General features: G+C 37.0%; 2 protein-coding genes across 2 annotated transcripts in view; both read right to left on the minus strand.

Annotated features, from left to right (window-relative positions):
* si:ch211-196i2.1 (collagen alpha-1(II) chain) overlaps positions 1–6,452 on the minus strand; it is a 65,603-nt gene extending 59,151 nt beyond the window's left edge. Inside the window, exon 1 of the mRNA XM_067424322.1 lies at positions 6,154–6,452. Within this exon, the coding sequence (XP_067280423.1) occupies positions 6,154–6,274 (121 nt within the window). The 5' untranslated portion in view covers positions 6,275–6,452. The remainder of the gene's footprint in view (positions 1–6,153) is intronic.
* A 5,561-nt stretch (positions 6,453–12,013) lies between these two features.
* The window catches only part of cacna1bb (calcium channel, voltage-dependent, N type, alpha 1B subunit, b), a 185,095-nt gene continuing 172,573 nt past the window's right edge, over positions 12,014–24,535 (minus strand). The window contains exons 47-50 of the mRNA XM_067422718.1: positions 21,905–21,943; positions 20,306–20,561; positions 16,326–16,546; positions 12,014–14,619 (exon numbers count right to left, since the gene is read on the minus strand). Of these exons, the coding sequence (XP_067278819.1) occupies positions 14,071–14,619; positions 16,326–16,546; positions 20,306–20,561; positions 21,905–21,943 (1,065 nt within the window). The 3' untranslated portion in view covers positions 12,014–14,070. The remainder of the gene's footprint in view (positions 14,620–16,325; positions 16,547–20,305; positions 20,562–21,904; positions 21,944–24,535) is intronic.

Raw genomic sequence — 24,535 nt, forward strand, 5'->3', positions numbered from 1 at the left:
AAAAAGAAAGGACAGAAAGAAAATGCTGACAGCCATTTGTTATGACGGCATTTATCTTGCTTGTCTTAATTCAAACAGCAGCCATTAGTCATGATTCTCAAAAAGAAGCTAAATCTCTACATCATTTCTGACACAACAAATGTTATAGTTCAGCAATAAAAGTATGAAAGGCTGAATGCCATGTTGTGTCAGTCATGGCTACAGATTCACCTTATAATGAACGCTAAAAAACACCATTGGTTCTGCACGGATATTATAATCAGAGGTTCTTTAAACAGCAATGCGCGTGCAATATTTGGCCCATATGTTCCAACAGAATATTTATTTTCCCAAATTGGTTTGTGATGATGTCATTCATAGTGCCCACAGGTCAATAGACCCCAGTGTGTGCCAGTAGAAACAGGTTGTATTTTCGGCTGAATAGTCCAGTAAACGAGTGTGTGTTTAAGTGCTCATAAGCAGGATGACATCATCTGGCATACATTTCAGTGCAGAATACAAGCAGGGATGTTGGGGCTGCTATTCTAGTTAGATAGCCACTATTTTTTTATTTGTTATGATAGTTTTAAAGTTTGGCTTGAGGCAAAACTGTGCCAAGAGGTCCAAATCTACAGCAGGCCTGTTCTTGTCAGCCAGCCAGCAGACAGGCACTACTCCTAACTCACGCCGGGTGTTTTCCTTGGATGCCTGAGTTATTTTCCCCCCACCTGGATGCGTGAAGCCACTGAAGCTTTCAGATCTGTTTAACAAAAGAGAACATTACTTTTGGAGAAAACGAGAGAACAATGGAGAGCAAGTGTAGTTGTCAACTTTCTCTTTCTAATTAGAAATGCATAAATCATATTGATGCCAGGGGTTCTCATCTTTTTTTAATATCTTGCTAACATGATATTACCATGGTTTCTCCTTCACTGTTTGGATCAACAGCCATTTGAGGAGACAAAGCACCCCGCAATGTGTCATTACAGGCAGCTGTGCGCTGTTTACAATCTCAAACGGCCTCAACAAGAGTGTCAAACCCACAAGAAAAATGGTCATATTTGTGGTGTGTTTACATCTAGACACCCCATCTGAATCGCATGACCATTGCAAAGCTCTATGGACATAGAAAAAACACCAAAGAACCAGATTTGATGATTAGGCTATTTCTTGATTTATGGTTTTCCCCCCAGCTGTCTGTCAGCCTGACACAGACGTTGCAGATTACATTACAGCAGTGATTGAGTGTAATGCAAGTAGTATTAATTACAAATCTGACTGGTCCAGAGGCATACAAGGGCTTCAAATGTAAACTATGCCAACACTACAAACAAACCCCATCAAGATGACAAGGACAAAACCTGGCAGGTTCCAAGTTTAACGCAATCAAAAAAATAATAATAATAATAATAATAATAATAATGTAGTCATTGGTATTGTTTAACCAGAGAACATGGCTATCACTGTGCTCTTTAGGAAAGCAAACCATGTAATCTGGATAAGACGGGCAAGATGGAGAATGTCAAAAGTGATATTTTACCCAAGAATTGTTCTGTGAAACCCAAGATGATTTAAAGAATGTTCAAACAATGAAAGTCAATGGGGTCCAAAAGGACACTGGGCTCTGTGATTAATCGCAATGGCAATAAAAAATAATTGTTTTATTTTTTTAAATGGCGATACGAGTTTCTAAACGAGAGAGAGCATGAATTTTCCACCATCTGAATGCAGTGCGCCTTAATCTAGCACAAGAACAAAACAGAGTGTGTTTGCCGTTACGACATGGAAAACAGCACAACAGGGAATTGTGCAGGATAATGACAAAAAAAAATAACACAACACAAGATCTGTGGTTTGGGAATATACAGGAGAAATTACAGTATTGTTCAGAATATAAATCTTAGAAATTCTTCTTAGAAATACATCTGAAGTGTTTTATCATCGCATTGAGTTTTCATGCGCAAGACACAAGCGCAACGTTAAATACATCCGTCAAGGTGTTTACATAAACAATAGTCCATTCTAAACCAGGTATACAACAATAATACAGGCATTGGCAAACTGTACAACATATGAAAAGAGTTCAAAAAGGCATAAAGAAACTATTTCAAATATAATTTATGCAAAGATATGGAGCCTGCAAATATCGTTTCAAAATTGTGATTAAAAAATGAAAATCACAATTTGATTAAAAAAATTGATAGTATTTTTTGTCTATTCTAGCCCTACACTGGACACAAATTTGCCACAAATGTACCTATATTGGACACCACTGACTTTCATTATACAAAAAAAAAAAAAAAAAATTTTTTTTTGTTCCACAGAAGAGATAAAGTCAAACAGATTTGGATAAATGGTGACAGAATTTCCATTTTGGCCCTTTTAAAACAGGCTAATATGACCAGTGATTTCAATGTAGTCACATAGCATACAGCATCCTATAGAGAGACCAACAGAGACCAGACTGTAGTTTTTATTGTGATGTGAGAAAAATGCACTAATGTTTATTAATCTGAGGCTTTAAGAAACTATTCAATTCTGGCTGCTGAATAAGCGCAATCTTTCATCCAAGACATGTTATTTATATATAAACATACGGTTCTATTTTACTTTTATCCACAGTCACAACAATCCTGAATTCAAAGGCATTTCATAATAAATACAATGGAAAAATGTTTTTGTTATCCAGCATGTGATAATCTTTTTTTTTATGGAAAACAATCCAGCATTGGCCAATTATGATCTCCCACAGGGCTGAATTATTAAAATGCAATAAAAAAAAGAAGGTCAAATCGTTCATAAAAATATAGTTTTCGCGTGTGTGCTCTATGATGTCAAATAATCTCATGCCAAATAAGAAAATCAGAAATAATTGCGTACTTTAAAGATCAAGAGGTTTTAATATGCGACTCTTTTGTTTTAGGTTCAAAATAAACCTGTATTTGTGTCCAACTCAAACGAAATGAATCTAGTTGAAAAAAGGACACCAAACAAAAGAATGCAATTCATCAAGACTGTCAAAAGCTCCAAAGCAACTCAAGCACAGTAAAAGCAGCTTTGAACAACACAAGAGAAGATACACTTTGAAAAGCGTGACATCACAACGTCTCAGTTTGTTCACACACGTCCACAGTGGGCGCCATTCACGTGATGTCATCTGTCAGATTCATTGGCGATCATATTTTCATCACATTTCCCAGTGGGTTTTAATTTCGCAAAAAGAACACAACCCGAACGAGCGCGGACGGTTTTACTGCACGGGCATAACGGCTATAAAATTTGAAATAACTTGGCGTCCACCTCACAAAGTCAAGTGCTTGTTATAAAGCTACCTGGAGAACCGTTGCATGTGCATTACATAACCACAGGCCTTACGGTCTGAACCTGTTGAGTTTAAATGAGCTTTTCATGGCACGCTACAGCACATTGACTCTAACAAGTCATCTCAGTGATTGCATTCACTCTTCAGCTGGGGTCTGGATTCAATAAACCAGTTCATCTGTCAGCCTGACCGTAAAATCGGAGCTCATTAAGCCAAGCCTACCTTTTTGTAGGTTGTTTGCTGAGATCACAGAAGTTTGATTAAAACAATTGAAAAGAAGAATGAGCTAAAACCAATAAAGGCTCTAATGAGCCCAAGGAGTGTGCATCTCACTTCTCAGTTTTACAAGATGGCTGAAACATGAGCAAACAGTCATTCGGTACCTACCTACTACAGTCATTGCAGTTGCAGATATTATTATTTTATTTGTTTAGAAACTATAAGGGAACTTGGGTAGTTTTAATAATAGAGATCAACCAAAACCGCTTGTTTATGACTGCTATGAATTGTTTTAATAGCTTTATATTTGCTTAGTTTTTTCCACACTAATATCTAAATTATCATAACACTTACATTTAATCTACATTACATTATGAATTGTAATCATTCATCTTATTAATAATAATTTTATAATACAATTTTCTTTTGGCCGATACCACTAAGCCAATCATTTTGGTTGATAACTGATATAAAAAAAATATATGACATAAAATTCCAATTATATGACAATATACTATTTTGCTTAAAAAAAAAAAAAATCACCAAAAACAAAACAAAATATATCATTTTAAATGCTACAAATGAATTTAAAATAAGGGACTAAACATGCATAGTATCCCTTATCGTTTAATAAATATTCATAAAATATTAACCTCAGACATTAAAGGCACAATATGTACAATGTTTGAATTAAAACATCAAAACCCCCCTAGAAATTTTTTATACAATTTGCTTACTTATGTACTTGTCCCAAATGTTTTCAAGAATGTTTAAATCCAGAGAAATAATGCTGCATTCCAGCCAAATTGTAATTAGGATTTTTCCCACCTCATTCTTGGAAATAACGTCTGGGACACCACTCAAAGGGGCCATTTGACTTCTGAACTCGGGGTACATTGATCAACCCCTACCTCAGCGCAACGCTTCATTTGACGTCACTTTCAAGAAGTCCTGATTTTAATGAACATAAACGTAAAAACAAACTTAGCTTTTTTTTCAGCTGTTTTCAAAGCGATTGTTAGTTTGATTGTTTTTACCATAATTGACCCCAAAATATGACACGCTTCCTTGTGTCATGACATCACATCTTCAACATGTGAACTTGACGTGTGATTGACTGGAACACTCTGAGGTCTGAAGTGGGACATTTCATTTGGGATATTCCCACGTCCAACCTCGCCTGGAACGTACCATAAGCATCCGTGTCGCCAATCAATGACATCATACCCACGTTACCCTTGATTTCCTGTTTTATTTTGTTGAAACCATGGAAACAACGAAGACATTTTAATATGTTGTGTTTTATTAGACAGGTGAGCACCCGAATTAATACACTCATCGACAGAAAACTAATCATTGTTATATAGTTTAACACAGTCTTATTGTTTAAATCTCGTTTTCATGATTTACCACGAGTACCATGTTTTACCATGTCTAATACTGATCTAGCTTACTGCAGTGAGCAACAAGTGTCTCATAGTAGCCACAAAGTGAAGACAAAGAGAAGCATTATAACAACTTTCAACTCACACAAATGCATCAAATATGATAAAAAAAAACAGATGCGCTACCCAAAATATGCATGAGCGGAAGAAGTGGAAGCGGTCGCCTGGAGCTTAATAAAAGCTTCGCGAAATCAAGGCGTCATCAAGCTACGTCTTTGCTTTGAATAAGCGACTTCTAGCGGTGAAAAATTACATTGTGGCTTTAAATGGTACCAATATATTGTGTGTCTCTGTGTAACAATGGCTATAGTATAAAATATTGCATATGGCAAAAAAAAAACACTTTTTTTGTTGCTATAGTAGTGTAACTGGAGAAAGCAAAAAAGCTGATTAATTTGCAGTTTGTTGACCAAGCCCTGGGGGACAGATGATGCATAATCTACAAATGACGCATAAACCCAATTTAATAGCAGAAATCCCTTTAAAAGAACATATTAAACCAAAGAACAAGTCAAATGCATATGTTTGTGCATAATTCACACAAAGGAGCACTCTTGGTGATTTAATGAATTCAGGCCACTATACATTTGATGATGATGGCATCCTCCACCTTCTCCCAAGACTGCTGGAACTAATTGCCCTCACATCTGCCACAAATCAGTTAAACGTGTTTGGACAAAAACAGCGAAAATGGGTGAGGTGCTGCATGCAGCAATCACTGACCAGTGTTTAACATGCATGTGCGGTCACACTAGTTCAGCCCTCGTGTTTGGAAAAACAGCAGTATGATTTAAGTAGGAGGGGTGTCAAAATAGTTCATTGCTGAAGTACCTGCACCTGCTCTAATATAACAGTTTAGTTTTAAACAACAGCGGCTCCCAGAGGGAAACATTGGACATGAAAAATAATGGTAATACAACATGTACATATAGACTTTAGGTCTAGTTAATATTAATGTGTATGAGAGAAAGTTTATAGTTCCTTCGTGTATTCTGAGCTAACATTTTAAATGTAGAATTTATTTTCAATACAAAAGTGTGATAAAAAATAAAATTATTTACCAGTTATCTAAACATGCAAATTAGCAACATAATGGTCAGTCAGGCACCAGTCAGTCAGTCAGTCAGACCTTCATTGCACTCCATGAGCTACACAAATACAGTAATTTATTAAATTTTGACGACTTACCTGTCGGCAATATCCCCGAGCCGCTCTCCATGTCTGGTGCATCAGTTGTACCAGTGTCCGGCATAGCAGTTTTTACGAAACTGAATAAAACAGCGGTCCACACCACAGGCGCGAGCATCATGTTTACCTTTTTTATAAAGCCCCAAGACAACCACTGTAATTATTCATCGCATTTTAATAGTTTAGCAGTAAATGAGATTTGTCTTAGGGCCGTTAATAATGGAGTGGCACAGTACGTGTCTACCGTTGAAGTTTGGAGACTTTACCACAGCGCCTCAGCGTCAATGTGATCACCTTGCGCACGCCTCGCACTTGCCGCCAGACACCTTCAGCTGGACAATATTTGCTCAAGAGGCTCCGCCCACACTCACGCCACAGACCAATAAGAAGCGGCATTCCAAGACTTATTAACATCTCAGACTGTAAAAGTAAAAAGCTCAGGACATGAGAAGGGAAAAGGCGAACTGTGCTCATTTCATATACCGTTCAAAGGTTTGGAGAAAAAAAGTTTTTGAAAGTAGTCTCTTAATCTCACCAAGGCAAATCAAAAATCAGTAAAAACTATAATACTGTGATTGTAAAATATTATTACAAAATGAACTGGCTCCTGTTGTAATATATTTTAAAATGTTATTTATTCCTGTGATAGGAAAGCTGTATTTTCAGCATCATTACTACATTACTACTTTTATAATTATTAATGGTGAACACAGTTGTGCTGCCTAATATTTGAGTGGAAAGTGATTTTTTTTTTTTCAGGATTGTTTGGTGAATATAAAGTTCAACAGAACAGCATTTAATGATTTATTATAAATATAAACATTTTATAATATTTATTAATTCCATAAATGGCTTGAATCAATATAATGTGCCTTTGCGAGAAAAAAAAGTATTAATTCATTGTTTATAATTATCAATTATTATCTTACTTGAATGCCAGTGTATCATCATGATTCCAAAAAATCATGAAAATAAATTACAACAGCAGCCAGTTCATTTAAATTGTACTAATATTTTGCAGTATATACATCTTCATGTATATATATACACACACACACACACACACACACACACACACACACACACACACACACACACACACACACACACACACACACACACACACACACACACACACACACACACACACACACACACACACACACACACACAGTGGAGATCAAAATTAGAGAACAACATACAATTTCCTAAATTTTAAGGTCACTGCTTAGTCGTTTTTGAAATGATCCTAACAGGAGCAGAAGGGCAGTTTTTTAAAGCATATTTCACAAGTTAAATATATTCTGAAGTACAGTATGTACAACTTAAATAAGACAATTGAAAAATAACGCTGGTCAAAATTAGAGAACACTTTCAGATACCTTCAAGCTTTGGGTGTTAATCTGGCACTTGGTGCTAATTTCCGTAATAATCTGGCAAACCCTATTTAACTTGAAGCAAACTTTGCAACTTTGGCTGATGGCAAAGGCATCTCTAAGTTGACTGAAACCCTACGACACCAGGTTGTCCAAATGAAGGCCAAAGGGATGATCCTTTCAGCTATTGCAAAATAAATTGGTCATTCCAAATCTGTAATTTATAGAATATTGAAGCTTTACAAAGACACTAATTCATTCAAGTACCCAAAAAAGTATGCAAGACCAATGCACAAGAAGACAGATCAATGCGGAGACTTCCGATGTGGAATCGGTTCAACACTGCCGCTGGAATTACTCGCCAGTTCAGAGAAGAACACAGTAAGGATCTGTTTTGCCATACAGTGTCTTGTCATTTAAGAGAATTCAGACTGAAAGCTCACTGCAGTGACCAAGCCTCTCAACAGCAGAAAGAATAAAAAGGCTAGACTAACCTTTGCTGAGGAGCATGTTGTGTGAACAGAGGAGAACTGGTCCAAAGTTCATTTTAGTGATGAATGCAAGTTTAAATTATTTGTGTCTGATGGGAAACATTATGTTCGGCATGTTTGGCAAAGTGCCAAAGTGCCACAATTTTTATGCAAACCAATGCCCCCGATCACACTGCAAAACAGGTAAAGCAGTTCCTTGAAAGTGAGAACTTTGAAATAATGAAATGGCCAGCCCAGAGTCTGATCTAAACCCCATTGTAAATCTATGTAAAATCATTGGCGACAAAGTTCTGGCTAAGAAACCCACTCCAATTACCTAACTGTGGAAGAGATTGGAAGAAGAGTGGACCAAGATCACACCGGAGCAGTGTGAGTATCTAGTGATGTCCTGTGGCCGCAGATGTGCTGAGCTCATTCAAAGCAAGGGCTTCTATATTCCTTCTAATTTATGAATGCTGTAAGCATCACATTTAAGTTGTAATGGGTTTTTTTTTGTGCTGCATTGGTTATTGTTCTCTGATTTTGATCACTTTTTTTTTTGACAAAATAAAGTTTTTTGTAAAACATGCTAGCAGAACAAGGGAATACCCACAGCTAATCGTCCTTCAAACTTGAAACAATGAATATCAACAATATTTCTGAAAAAAATCTAATGTTTCTAAATTGTTCTCTAATTTTGATCTCCACTGTATATATATATATATATATATATATATATATATATATATATATATATATATATATATATATATATATATATATATATATACAGTGAGGAAAAAAAGTATTTGAACACCCTGCTATTTTGCAAGTTCTCCCACTTAGAAGTCTTGGAGGGGTTTGAAATTGTCATCATAGGTGCATGTCCACTGGGAGAAACATAATCTAAAAAAAAATCCAGAAATCACAATGTATGATTTTTTAACTATTTGTATGATACAGCTCCAAATAAGTATTTAAACACCTGATAAAATCAATGTTAATATTTGGTACAGTAGCCTTAGTTTTCCACCAGGTTTGCACACACTGCAGGAGGGATTTTGGCCCACTCCTCCACACAGATCTTCTCTAGATCAGTCAGGTTTCTGGCCTGCCACTGAGAAACACGAAGTTTGAGCTCCCTTCAAAGATTATCTATTGAGTTTAGGTCTGGAGACTGGCTAGGCCACGCCAGAACCTTGATATGCTTCTTACAGAGCCACTCCTTGGTTATCCTGGGCCCTGGCTGTGCTTCAGGTCATTGTCATGTTGGAAGACCTAGCCTCTGAGGTCTTCCAACTGAGGGAAGGTGGTTGTTCCCCAAAATCTCACAATACATGGCCCCGGTCATCCTCTCCTTAATACAGTGCAGTCGCCCTGTCCCATGTGCAGAAAAACACCCCCGCTACCACCCCTCTTTTTTCCCCAAGCTGCTTGGCAGTTTCCCCTTAGCCCTTTTTTTTTTTTTTTTTTGTCTCTAGTGTATTTGGACAGCTCTTTGGTCTTGGCCATGTTAGTAGTTTGATTCTTACTGTTTGTATGGGGTGGACAAGTGCCTTTATGCAGCTAACGACCTCAAACAGGTTCATCTAATTTAGAATAATAAATGGAGTGGAGGTGGACATTTCAAAGGCAGACTAAAAGATCTTTGAGGGTCAGAATTCTAGCTAATAGACAGGTGTTCAAATACTTATTTGCAGCTGTATCATATAAATAAATAGTAAAAATATCATACATTGTGATTTCTGTATTTTTTTTTAAAAAAATTTAGATTAAGTCTCTCACAGTGGACATGCACATATGATGACAATTTCAGACTCCTCCATGATTTCCAAGTGGGGGAACTTGCAAAATAGCAGGGTGTTCAAATACTTATTTTCCTCACTGTATATATTGCATTTCATATGTTTAGCTTTGTCCATGACACAGACATTTCATTACCAAATTAAAATGTAATAAAAAAAAGAAAGACAACCATTTTTTCCCCAAGATTTATTTCCATATATCTCTCAATCCAGTGATATTTTTTTCATACAAAATGTAAATGGTAGAAATGATAAGACTGATAAGTCAATGAGCAGAAATATATGGCATCATAGATCAATCATCATATTACGGGAGTGAGGCAGTCGTCCATCCCTGTGCATCGCAACTTTTTTTTTTTTTTTTTTTTTTTACAACAAACTGAGAAGTGAAGGGTCTTCTAATTTTCTTCCAGGAATCCAGGGGTAAGTGTATCAAAGATTGTTTCTAAAAAAAAATCAACAGCCAATTAACTCCTTATAGAAAAACATGAATGAAGGTATACAATTTCCAACATGCACATATGTCATCATAACATGCAAACATGACATCATCCAAAGAGCCACAGGTTAAGTTGGACAAAGTAGCCTTTACAGCACAAAGAGACAAACTAGTGCTGTAATAAATTTGGCACCCGGTATATATATATATATATATATATATATATATATATATATATATATATATAATTTTTTTTCAGTTTTTCCCCTTTTTTAAGAGAAAAGTGATGTTAAATTAAGAGAAATCAAAGATCTACTGGGAAGTGGGTAGATCACAACACTCCACATTTCCATCCCAAGACAAGGAAATGGTGGCCAAAGGCAGTTCACAAGGACATCACAAACTGTAAAAAATAAATAAATAAATAAACAAAAAAAATTAAGAAAGAAAATGCCTTTACATTAACCATCCTTTTAATTGACATGTTGCGTAACACTGGTTCACCTCCTGTCCAACTACCACTATATTATTTTATATTCTCTCATAGGGAAGCTCAATATCGAGCATAATCAGCAATACATTATATCAAGATTTCTGTGAAGCGGTGAATTGGTCCCACTGGTGGGAGTGCAGGTAAAGCTACAGGATGGGGAGAAGTCCTCAAGCGTCCTAAAGTGTCATTTTGTTGCATAGGCCTACTGTACTTCCAACAGTCAACATTTTCTTGCACTTATGGAATAGAGCGCAACAGTCAGGGTTCAGCAGGTAAAGATTCCATTCATTTTCTCCATAGAGAACTCGATATTCTAACAAATGTATAAATCCTCTCAAATGACCATGTTATCACGAATGTCGAGATTTCTAAGCAATATAGCCTATCCAAGGATGTTTAATAATCAAATTCCCTTTGAAGAACTACTGTACAGTACACCTCTCATTAACAGATTCGCTAATCATTGAAATCACATCTTTATTTTTTCAGCTTTATACCTATTTAAAATAATTAATTTTTTTTAACATTTATATTGTTTTCCAGTAACTTTATAGACCTTATGCACCAGAGAAACAAGCGCACAGCCATCTTTAGAATTTCGTGTTTGAACTTCCATTTTTGCACTGCCTCACTGTATATTTCTATGCAGTGTTGAGAGTAACTAGTTACTATGTAATTAGTTATTGTAATTTAATTACTTTTCCCTTGAAAAGTTACTTTTGATATAATTAACCAAATACTGTCTATAGACTGTGGAACAATTATATATAATAAAATTGTGGAATTAACATTACAATTTAAAGTCTAACTTTAAAATGCGTGTTTTTATGTATCCTTCTCACATCTGTAATACTTTGGTCAGTTATTATGAATAATTTATGTAGTTTTATATTATTTATTATAACGACTTAAAAGAGACGATTAGATTAGATTTAGAAAGTAATTAGTCATTTAAGTCATTTAAAACTTTTTGGAGTAGTAATTTGTACAGTAGTCTAATTACACTATTGAAGATGAAGTAACTAGTATTTAATTACTTTTTTAGAGTAACTTACCCAACACTGTTTCTATGGCATCGCTAGAGTAATTAGCGGGTGAAGTGGATTTACTTATTGTAAGAAAAGTTATCATGAGCATTGTTTGAAACTGATGTCATAACAAATGTTAGTAGACTGGGAAAATTGTAAAACGAGCAGATAATTTATAAATCCATAAGATCTTCGGAAGACCAAAACGAGTGCAGCGCTGAAAAGGGGCAGGCTACATAAGGGGTAAGCCAAAAAGTTATATTCATGCGATAAGAAGTTAATTCCTTTATTGTATTTAACTTGTATTTGTCCAATTTTCATGAACTATTTTGCTTCAAATACAATTTATAGTAAAACATTTCCAGAACCAAAACAGCTGAAAAAGAGGAAAGCAACTGTTGCGCTCTATTGCAGGCTCACCCTAACAACACCACTATCTAATAAACCCCTTACATAGACAACACGGCTGGAGACGACAAACCGAAAACATGGGCAGGATTAGATATTAGAAAAAAGGATTAGAAATGCACCTTCTCTGAATGAATCAACCTCGAACCTATCATTAAAAACATTACAATATCTCACTTAATGAGAGAATACAACATACTCTTTAATTCAAATAGGTCGCACTGAAGCATTTTGCGTGGTGAATAATAGATACAAGTGGAAGTCAATAAAGCGCTTCAATTCCCTCACCTTCCTCCTCTAATTAAATATTGGAAGAGAAAGGCATGAGCTCACAATACACCCTCTGGAAACAACACTGACACCAACAGCAACCAACAAATACAACCTTCTCGCATTCTTTCAGCCCTCTATAAATCAACTGCATTGACATTTTTCATAAATCATCTACTTTCCCCTGGAAATAGTATTTAGTTTCATATTTCAATTATTTCCCCGTTTTAATAATACACTCTGAACAGACCAACATCATTAACATCCACCTTAACTATCTTTATAATGCTACAGTCTTTGTTTTGTGCAATATCCTTCGTCAAATACATGCTCAAATACGTTTAAGAAACAAATATCAGTCACATTTAACCTACACACACAGCATCTGTTCACTGCCTCTTTCAGGCCAAAATGCTTCGCAATGCATTGCACACAATGTGGCAATCAAAATCTTAAAATTTAGGCACTTGGTATCTTACCTCTCAAGAGTAAGAAAAGGATTAGACCTTATGCAATGTCCAGCTACACTCGGATCATTTACAAGGTACAAAATGGAACACTGTGTAAAGAAGATATTCAATCTACTGCAGTCTGATAGAAAAGTGAGTTCAATTTGGCCTTTTTTCAGTAGGTGGGAGCAGACCGTATATTCCACTCATGCTAGAGAAGGATGTAGAATTACAGCAGCAAGAAACGTAAGGCTGTGTGTCCACCAAAGAGTTTTTAGCCAGCTGAAATTGCCAGGCGCTTTTCTGAAAATGCCCAGTTGTGGGCGCTTGAGAGCGCTTTTGGCGGTGCAGTGTTTAGCTGCTTACCTGCGAACAACATGTAGTCCAGGGATGTCACCTGGCATAGACATGGATTCTCTGAGACCATTGTTATTCAGTCATGTACAAGCAGAATATGACGTTTGTTCGGTGTTGATGTTTGTCCTGCCTCTCCTTCACTGCGATTATAGAAGTGACATTGATGAGCGCTGCGTTTTTATCCAAAGTTGAACATCAACGCCAATCGTGCAGCGCTCAGTGTGGAATAAGCGCTTCATGGAGCTTCCATTGCAAACAAACATCCTAACCTCAGAAAACGTTTTGGTGGACACAGAGCCAAAATCCCTAGAAATAACTTCTCAGTCATTGCGTCCTGTGCAAAGAGTCTAAACAACCTCTCAAACCACAACAACTAAACATCCCTCTTTTTCCACACAACTGATCAAGAGTGTTTCTATCATAGCTTGTATTTTTGGGAATCTTCCTCTTTGGGGTCTGAGGTCTTAATCACAGGCACAGCTGATGTGACCATCTCCCTGCATGTGACCCTTGTGGAATCAGCCCTAATTAAATTAAAAGCGGTGGGGAGTGTCACTTGAGGCTAAACTGTTCTGTTTGAAACCTATCAAGACCTCCAAACGCTTTCCATCTTGCCATTGCTTTCGTAAACGGTGACAAGGACGTCTGCTTCTTTCTAAACAAGAGAAGAACACCTTTATAAAACACCTTTATATGTGCTCAATCTGATGGTAAACGGGCAGAAAACAGTGTAAACTGTGGACATAACTCTTGTTTCCCTCTAAAAATAGGCTCCACATCTCATGGGCAAAGACGATAAAACGCATGCTAGACTGAATCATGCTAACACCAGTCATCTCTCTCAGTCTCCTGGTAGCTTCCAGATGTTCTGCCGCTCGAACCGGGGGCCGAGTTCACTCCGAGGGAGTAGTGATAGCCGTTAGGGACTCCGCTCTGGCTGCGCGAGAGCAGCGTGGAAGTTGGGGTCGCGCCTGACGACGTGTGGGTCACAAAGGGCGCAGTCCTGGGGGAGCGGCCCGCACCGTACGTGCTCAAGGCATCGTGGAAGTCGTCTGCTTCAGACAAGTGTGAGTCTTGCTGGAGAGGACCTAAGTTGGGGTCAGAGCTGATACGAGTGACAGGCACGGGCGATTGGCGGTGGGCGTTACTGCCGAGTAGGGCATCGTGCTCTGACAGGCCACGACTAAGGCGAGTAGGGCTGGGCCCTGTAGACTGGGCAGTGTTGAGCTGAACCGGGGAGGAGTTGGCAGTCTTGTAGGCAACAGCAGGCCGAGGGGTAAGGGGTGTCTGAGGGAGCTGTCTACGCCCACGGCAGGGAGTGCTGGTGCCTGAGGTATGAGCGACTGAACTTCCTTTAGCTGTGTTAATTCCCTGAAAAACAAGAGAGAAGAGAACGAGTGAGCCACTGTCAAACGGCATGTGTAGAAGCTAGTGTGACCCAGAGAAACCACCAGAACCGGATAGTAACGGAGTACATTTACCTTAGTACAGTACTTAAAGGGTTAATTCAGCGATTAGCATATGGCTTTGTATCAGTAGAAACCCTGGAGTATATTCAAATTGAGCTTTCCCCCCTCATATCCCCCTGAGACAAGAGATTTATGCATTTTATTTCTGGAAAAATTCCTCCTATGATGCAAATTGACGATTTTTGCATCATAGGAGGAATGTTTGCCCAAAGGCTAAAGACTACAGCCAGCAGAGGGAGCCATTTCCGCATGTTTTGAATCCGCGCATGGGGGATGGGCGGTCACACTCAGCTCGTAGAGAGAGCTCAGCTGGCAGCTACAGGCACTCATTTAAACGGAGCTATATTGAGCAATGTAAGTCTTTTAACTTCTCAAATTAATTTCTATGAAAGTTAAGCTTGTAAAGGCATGAACTGAAACGCGCCAGACCGAACTCGCGTTGTGAATGTATGCCGCGAGTGTAGTCGCGATTACCTCAGCTCTCATCACTCCTGCAGTTAGTGCTCAGTGCTGTGACACTCGCGCGGTGACTCACTCATTATATTGAACAGACACGTTCAGTTTTTAATTGAAGTGTCTTCTCTAACTCAGTCACAGTAATCAAGTTGGTGGCTTTGGGAATGGCCTCACAGGGCAGCGAAGCATTCTGGGAATTGTAGTCTTTCATCCCCATGAGACAAAAATACATTTTCTGTCCTTTCTCAGTCTAGAAGACACCAAATTCAAAAATAATGTTACATTTCTACTACATTGATGACCCAGTTTAAATACAGATTCATCTTCCCAGCGCTGAAGTACCCCTTTAAGTACAATTTTGAGGGATCTGTACTTTACTCGAGTATTATTTTTGAAAAGTACTCATGACTTTACTCATTTACATTTGAGAAGCAAATATTGTACTCTTTACTCCGCTACATTTCTATCCATAACCGTAAGTCCCGTTACTACTTCAAAAAAACACAACAACTCGGAAACCCTCAATTTGTTGATTCCCTCTCAAACGTGATTGGATTGTGCAGTTGCCACTGATTGGGACAGCCTATCAGCAATCACCTTCAGCTTTCCGCCAAAGTCAACGCCATGGTCAGATTAAGATAAGAGGTGAAACAATGTATGAAGATGCAGCTGGTCCATCCCGGGAATGTGCCCAACCCGTGATGTTCTTGAGTATGCGGTGTGTTTAACACCGTAAGGTTCAAATGTGATCCATTAAAACTCTAGCAGAGGTTGTCAGAGCGTTGCCATTGTGCTATTGTCTTGTGGGCAAGTGAGAAATGTTAAATAAAGCAACATGGTAAAAAGATGAAAATGACTTAATTTTACTTTCAATTAATTTTACATTCTCCAAGTTATTAAGATTAACATTAACTCCATGTAGGACGTTTCTGTACATAAATGTAAGCAGTAGTAATGCAATATTTAGAAAATGTACTCTTGTACTCTTGATACTGAAGTACTTTTAAAAACAAGTACTTCAGTACTTTTACTTAAGGAAAAGACATCTGTAGTATTTGTACTGGTACTTGAGTAAAATTTAGCAAGGTGTATCTGTACTTTAACTCAAGTAATGAAGCTGTGTACTCTGTCCGCCTCTGGAAAGCACCTGACCTGTTTGAGCCTGTTCGGGTCGTGTGGTTCTCCCGGCGACGTGGACCGGCTAGGCCCGGCGGACACGCTGTGGGCATGTTCATGGCTGCCGTAGCGGTCGCATGAGTAGTATCGCTGCTGTCTTTCCGCCGCTGAGGACGAATGATGCTTCCTTTCGTGGGAGCGGCCACGGTCACGCTCTCGCGCTCGTTCCCTAGGCAATGCCTCGGTGTTTGGATCTACTGTTGTACAAAAAAAAAATCACATATATTAACCAGCCATGTCCTATTCAAAGCAGAATAGTGTATTCGTTCTTAAAATGTTAAAATAAGATATTCTGCGCACTTTCAAACAATTTCTTGTTTGTGTTACGGGGTTAACTAGTTTGTGCTGTTCTGTTTCATGAAACAGGTGGAGCAGAAATTACCTTCAATTTAAATATGAATATGTTATCAATAATTAGAAAAACATAATTATACATATTAAATGACTTGCATACTACAGTTTTTCAGATTGGATTTTTGGTCGGAGGTTATAGAGAAATTGTACACTATACTTGGGAAATACCATTGTCTTCTTCAGTCTGTTAGGATTATTCCCACCACATTATGTTGGAAAACAAAGCATTATTTACAATATTAACCATTGGTTAATTGTATTATTAAAACATATGGCAATGGAAATGATGGCTTCGGAAGTGCATTAGATCTTATATTCAAATGTGGTCACCTTTTATTTGTTTATTCATATAGTGGATTAGTGATTATCTTATGTTTTTCTTTTCTTTTTTCTGTTTGTGAAAATAATAGGCTACATTCGTAATATAATAGGTTTACAGAACAACTTCGTTATCACTGTAAATTATACTGAGTAACTGGCATCATGTTATTGCTTTTTCCCTCATTTGTTTGTCTTATTGTTTTGTTATTGGTTTTGTTTTGTTTCATTTGTATGTCTTTTTGTGCATTGGAATAAGAAAAATGAAATATTTTATATGATTTTGAAACACCTATGCCCAAGGCTGCATTTATTTGATCAACAATACAGTAATATTGTGGACGATTACAATTCATAAATGCTTTCAATTTTAAAATATTTAAAAATTTAATGTATTCCTGTGATGATATAGCTAATTGTAGTAGATGATTAGCTAATTTACATTTATTTAATAAAACAAAAAACACAAAAACCCTGAAAGAATGAATTTCTTCAGACTTATTATTTGTCTCTGCTTTAGTCCTCTCCCTCAATAAACAAGCATGTCCATATACTGAATAAAGACTGGTAAAATCATTTACACAAATAAAGCACAAAAAAGAAAAGAATGTGGACTGTTCACTAGGAAAATTACCATTTTCAAATTAAATGAATAATTATTAATTTCAGGGCCTTTTATCTGGGCCATACACACCAGACACTGCCCAAAACATCAGAGGACATTTATACATGACAACATAAGGGATGGCGTGTGTGTGTCCTGCTGTTTGGTTGTGATCTTTGATCTTTGTGCTGTTGCGAACTACAGAGGAACAAAAACATGTAGAGGAAGATGTATGTGGGTGTTTGTGTGTGTTTGAAATCTAAGTGCAAACACACCCAGTAAAAATGAGCTTCCAGTGGACTGATGTATTGCCCTGTTTCAACTCAGTCAAAACTGACTGATCTGTTAGCAACAGAGCCAGACTCCGACTGAGAAACAGACTTTATGTTCCAGTCTTTCTAAGAAAAGAATAAGATGAGCAGAAAAAGAAAGAGTAGGAGTCTTATAGTAAAGGTTCATTTTGTCATGCTGAGAGCACCCTTCTCTTAATGAACCAGGAGCTTTCCCTCGACTGCTGACTTTCCCAGTCACACCACAAACTGGCCAAGTCAGAAATTTTTTCAAAAGAACATTTTCTAGTAATGGTTTGTAAGCCCCCTCTCAGTCAAAGAGAGAGGTTGACAAAGTAAATCCTAGACCAAAGAGCTTTGGAGAGCAATAAAGAGTCTTTTCCTCGATAACCTGATCACTATAATCCTTAAAAGAATTTACATCAATGTGCTAAGCAAAAGAAGCTGGGATTTTCAACTAGTACTCCATTTTTCTTCATAATCCTTAAAGATTTTACAGACTTTTATAATGAACATGTCAAACCTTATATAAAACTGGTTAACACTTTATTTTACCGTGGTTTTGTTACATATGGTACATGTACTTGCCATAGTAATAACAGTAAATTATGCATAATTATATGCAACAAACCCTGAACCAAACCCTAATGCTACCATAACCCATTAGTAAGTATATGTTGTTAATTAATATTACGCAGTACTTAAATATATAATTACACTGTAACAATGACAACGTAAAATAACGTGTAACCTAAAACTGTAATATAATTTAAAAAATAACATATAAAATTGCATAAAGCCCCTGGAACCATATATATAGTTTATATATATAACAAGTTGCTATGAGTCTGATAGGGAGTTCTAGGTCAGTGGGTGGATGACGTAAAATTATTTAAAGGTTAAGTATGTATGATTTTTATGTTTAAAAAGTGTATTATTCATTTATTGACTACTAGTACCGCATTCATGGGTCTATCTCATCTAAAAGTGACATTGAGCCTCCCAGGCACCATCAAAGCATTGAGAGCATTCCGCTCAGATTTGTCAATCTTTTTCTAGCTCAACCAATAGCGTAATTTTGGGGCGTGGCTACTGTAGCAGAGTGAGTCAGAGAGCATGGCTGATGCGTTACATGGGAAAAGATGCAATCTTCAAAGATTAAAGTGGTCAGGAACACGATAAAGCAACGCACCGCAATGGATACTTTAATACAACATCATCATGCACTCATTCAGAAAGACAATAAAAAGACACTATTTTTGATTGAAGAACATTCTTGCAACTTTTAAAATCACAGAATTATTTAATTATATTATTTTCTCTAGACTACACCCGGTTTCTGTTAATAATATATTACCTATACAGTATATTATGGTTTATGGTTATAGTTCTGTAAAGGGTTAGTTCATATACTGATTATAATAAGTTAATTATTATAACTTTATAAACTATATAGCTATATAAACACTAGCTTCTGGTAACAGCCGTACATCTGAGTGATCTCTGACCCGATGCGTGACGCATTGACGAAAGCACAGAGGGTAGACCAAAACATGGATTAGAAGTCTAAAATTAGAATTTTTAACGAAAAATGTCAGAGGAGCTTGTGTTTGTTGCTCAGCCCTATTTGTTTGAACTGAGAGAGGCATCTACTCTCACCCAATATCTTACGCTACACCTATATCCTACGTCATGCGTCGGGTCAGAGGTAACTCTTCCGAGGTGAACAGACATTAACGGAAGCTAGTGATTACAGTTCATAAAGTTATAATTATGGATATTTTTCTTACAAACCCCCCTCCCCAAAAAACGCATCTAATCACTTCAGAAGGCCTTTATTAATCCTCCATGAGCCATATGAATTTCTTTTATGATGCCTTCTTTTGGCCTTAAAAAAATGTACCATTCACTCCCATTATAAAGCTTGGAAGAGCCAGCATATTTTTTTATATAACATTTTTAATACACGACTTTAAAAAAAATGTCATATACACCTAGGATGGCTTGAGGGTGAGTAAACTATGGGATAATTTACTTTTATAAATACTACTTTTACAATAAAAGACCTGAAATATTTCAGTTGGTGTGCAATGAATCTAAAACATATGAAAGTTAAATTTTTATCATTACATTATGGAAAATAATAAACTTTTATCACATATGCTATTTTTTTTAGAAGGACCTGTATATAGGGGTCGTATTGTCTTGCTGAGGAATATTGTGTTAGACAGAGGAGGGCCTTTGAGATCTACTGTTTAACAGTAGGTGGTGCTTACCAAAATCAGGCCACCTCAAGTCTCTAGGATATTCTTGTGCTGCATGATATTCACTATTTTCTTTTACATGGACATGCTGAGAGCATAGAAGAATGAGAGGGAAATCAAGCCCACCTGTGGGCGGCGGCTGCTCCTCGCTGATTGCTCGATCCAGTGATTTGTGCTTCTTGTCTTTGCGCCGCTGGCAGCGGTGATGATGATGGTGATGATGATGATGGGCTCGCTCTCGCTCTCTCTCCTGAGCGAGGGTCTGGCCTGAAGCCATCTGGGGCCTCTCCAGGTCATATTCGCTCAGAATGACTTCTCGCGCCCCTCTCTGAGGAGTCAATGAGGACGTAGACCGCCGCATGGGAGTCACGTCTGCGATAGGCTGCGTAGCAGAAATAAAGCCAGTCAGCATGTGAAAGACGAAGGAAGGCGAGGACACGCATATCTAGCACACTACTAGAATGACAAGAGTTTCAGACCACTAGACCTGTCACAACAGACGCACAACAGCAGCTAAGCATGAAAACACACTTCCACTGAAGAGCGCCGTTCAGACCGCTCCTGCGGACCCACGCACGCATCGAGGAACAGTGGAACACCGTCACGGTCGATGCAAACACTCTGCTGTTTGAATGCTGTCATCGAATCGTCTCTTATACACACAGACTGGACGGCTGGAATAGTTGCTGCATGAACTATCCACAGCCAAGCAGCGGTCACTGATCAACAAAGAGTCCATGGTGCTTTTCTTGGTTGCTGTTTATCTCTACTTAATCTATGTGTACAGTGTGCGTGTACATTTACAGTCTCAAAAATATATTACTTAAATGCTAAATTAGCCTAAAAGTTACTTTAGGCCAGACTCTTTGGAGAATTCATAACCACTGCTTGATGACTGGAATTTCTATTTTTGTAGTCTTCTACAAACACTCACTAGTGCCGCCCAGTGGCATAAGATTTCAGAAATTCTAAGAAGCAGTGCATCCCCTCTTCACATAGCTTGAAAAGCTTCACGATAGCTGCATAAACCCGTATGAATCAATCCACAGAATACAGAATATGAAGGTTTCAGTAGTTGACTGTAAAATAATTATATTTATTCATTTAGTTCATTGTACGTGTAATTAATGCTCATTGTAAGTGTAATTTAGTTCAGTGTAATTAATTTCTTTTAAATCACACTAATCGACAATATTACTGTTTTGTTTACTTTTTTTGATCGAAAAAATGCAGCCTTGGCGAGCATAGGAGAGTTAAAAAACATTAAAAATCTTACAGACACCAACATAGTAGTGTATGAGATTATAATATATTTATTCGGCTGGAAGACATGTGAAGAGAAGACTGCACTAATACAAAATAAAAAAGATACACAACTCACTAAATGAAATACACTCATACTAGCACCTCACAACATCCAAGATAAAATAAGCATTGCATTTTATTCTTTGCTTTTCATATAGCTGTAACAAAACTGTGGTTAATCTATTACTTGTAAATTAGTTGCCCACAGTGGTTAACTATATGTCTTTTGTAGTGCATATTAGTTTTGTGTTTACCTCACCAGGCTATGAAGTGTGCCTGTTAATTGTTTACTGGCCTGCTAAAAGAGTGTGGACTCTAAAAGAGCTGGAATGGACAAAGCACACACAAGCCAACATAGAAATGGAGTGGGAGAGAGAGAAAGAAAGAGAGAGCGATTGCAGGTGGAACACTTGTACATACTGCTAGATACGTTCCGGCGGTGTGGCGTAAGTGGCTCCGCTGTTGGACGGGAAGAGGAAGAGGACACATAGGTGAGGAGAGCAGGGCACACAGCTGTGGCATTCATGGACACAGCAACAGAGTGAGACAGGAGGAAAGAGTTTAGAGGAGAGGGACAGAGTGAAGACTGGATGGTGTTCATGAAAACATATGGTCAGAAAATAGATGCCTAAAAAGTATAGGGATTGTGGAGAGGGATTGTTTGTGTTGAATTAAAGGTGGAGGAAAAGAGAATTGAGTGAGTTTGATGTTGTTAAGACAGGTGGAGAGAAAGAAGAGATAGACAAGACAGGACAAAACAAGACAGGACAAGACTGAAGACAAGACATTATAACAAGGATGCTTGACAGTCTTTGGGTTCTATAGCGATGTGGCAAAAATAACAAATAATAATTAAAAAAACAAGTATGTACAGAAATAAATTACAGTTAAAAGCAACATAAAATAATTATACTACATTATTAATGAGGAAAAACTGAATATGAAACATGAAAAAACAAACTATTACACTGTTCTTGCTAATTGGAATAAAACTGACATACAAATATTAGACAAAACTTATACTTAAAAAAACGAGTCTTGGCTACTAACAGAAAATTTTGGTTTTCAAAAAGTTGAAGCTGAAGTACTAAAACATCTAAAAATAAAATATATTTTTTATTTAATTAGATACATAAATTTTTAAATAACACAAACTAATGCAAAAAAATACTAACACTAAAGTGAAAAATACTTACAATTTAGGAAACATTACAAATTAGGAAAACTAATTCAAAATATGAATAAATACCACAATACTATATAAACAATACTAAAATAAGAATCATATATATCTACAATTGTAGTAGAATATTGGCACCCCTGGTGAAAATGATCAAAGATGGCTGTAAAAATAAATATTCATTGTTCATCTTTTTGATCTATCATTCAAAAAAATAGCAAAAACCTAACTTTTAATTGAAGTAAAAGAATGGAAAGTGGGGAAAAATCACATTATAAAACAAATGGCAACAGTTATTGGCAACCCTAGATTTTTTTATGAGTAAAATATCTCTTTATATTCACAGTGATATTTAATTTTTTTAGCGCACCAATGTGACTAGGAACATGAAAAGATCTAGCTATAACTTCTTGTTTCACAACAGTGAACACAAAGGCCATATTCCCTAAATCATTCATCACAATGAGTAAAACCAAAGAATATAGTTCTGATGTGCACAGATGGAGAATTGCAGATATTAATCGGGGTCTTGGTCAGAAAGCCTAATAATAATAATAATAATAATAATAATAATAATAATAATAAAAGTAGGTCACCAATTGTTGTTTGGGAGGGATTCAATAAAAATCCTTCTTGCTTATCCAGAAACACACTCCAGCATATTCAGGTGTCAGACACAACTGGAAATTCAAAATGGATCTGGTTCTATGGTCAGATGAAACTATAAAAGAGCTTTTTGGCAGCAAACACCAGATTGGTTTGGTGCAAACAGTGATAAAAAGTACCCTATATGTCCACGGTTAAAAATACAGCTGGATCTTTAATGTTGTGTGCCTATTTTTTTTATTATTTTTTTTTTGCTGAAGGTCCTGGACATCTTGTTCAGATACATGGTATCGTGGATTCTACCAAATACAAACAGATAAAAAAAAACTAAACCTGAAGTCCTCTGCTAGAAATCTTATAATGGGCCATGGTTGGATCTTCAATTAGGACAACGATCCAAAACAAACATCAAAATCAACACACAAATGTGTCACTGAGCACAAAATGAAGCTTCTGCCATGACCATCTCAGTTCCCTGACATGAACCCTATAGAAAACTCCAAACTCATCAGGCTTTATAGAACAAGACTCAGTTCAGTTTTCTTGGCAAGAGGACGTTGCAAAAAGTATTTAATAAAAGGGTACCAATAATTATGGCCAACATGTTTTAGAGAAAAGTATTTATTTTATAATGTGATTTACCCCCATTTTCAATAGTTTTAGTTAAATGAAAGGATAGATTTTTGTGATAAAAAAAAGTTTAAAAGAAAAACAATAAAGATTTATGCAGATTTTGAATAGCCATATATGATCATATTTACCAAAAGTGGCAATAATTCTAACCACAACTGTATGATAGAAATATATATAGACAAATAAATAAAGACAAATAAAGACAAGATAAAAAGATAAGAAAAATTGGTATATAAAAATACAGTATATAGACTTCCCATTGTCCCTCTCCTTTACTCTTTTTCTCTTTCTCACAAACACACACACTTCACTATATAAATGCGGACATTTGGCCTTCACACATATAGCTAAACCTGCACACAAACGCACACACGCACGCACGCACACACGCGCACATACACACACACAAACTGGACTGAACTGAAGAGAATAAATCTCTTAGTGGAGAGTGGTGTATAAATTAACCTCTTCTGACTTCCACCAATTAATTTGCTTGAATTCTTCACCTCCTCTTTGCATTCATTAATACACCCTCCCTATTACCTCCATTCATCCATTCTTTCATACAGCTACCCATTCATTCGCATTCCCTCAGTCTTCCTGCAGTCATCCTACAGCTGCCTGTTTCTTTG

This window comes from Pseudorasbora parva, chromosome 18, assembly GCF_024679245.1.
Source record: "Pseudorasbora parva isolate DD20220531a chromosome 18, ASM2467924v1, whole genome shotgun sequence".
Taxonomy (NCBI): Eukaryota; Metazoa; Chordata; class Actinopteri; order Cypriniformes; family Gobionidae; genus Pseudorasbora; species Pseudorasbora parva.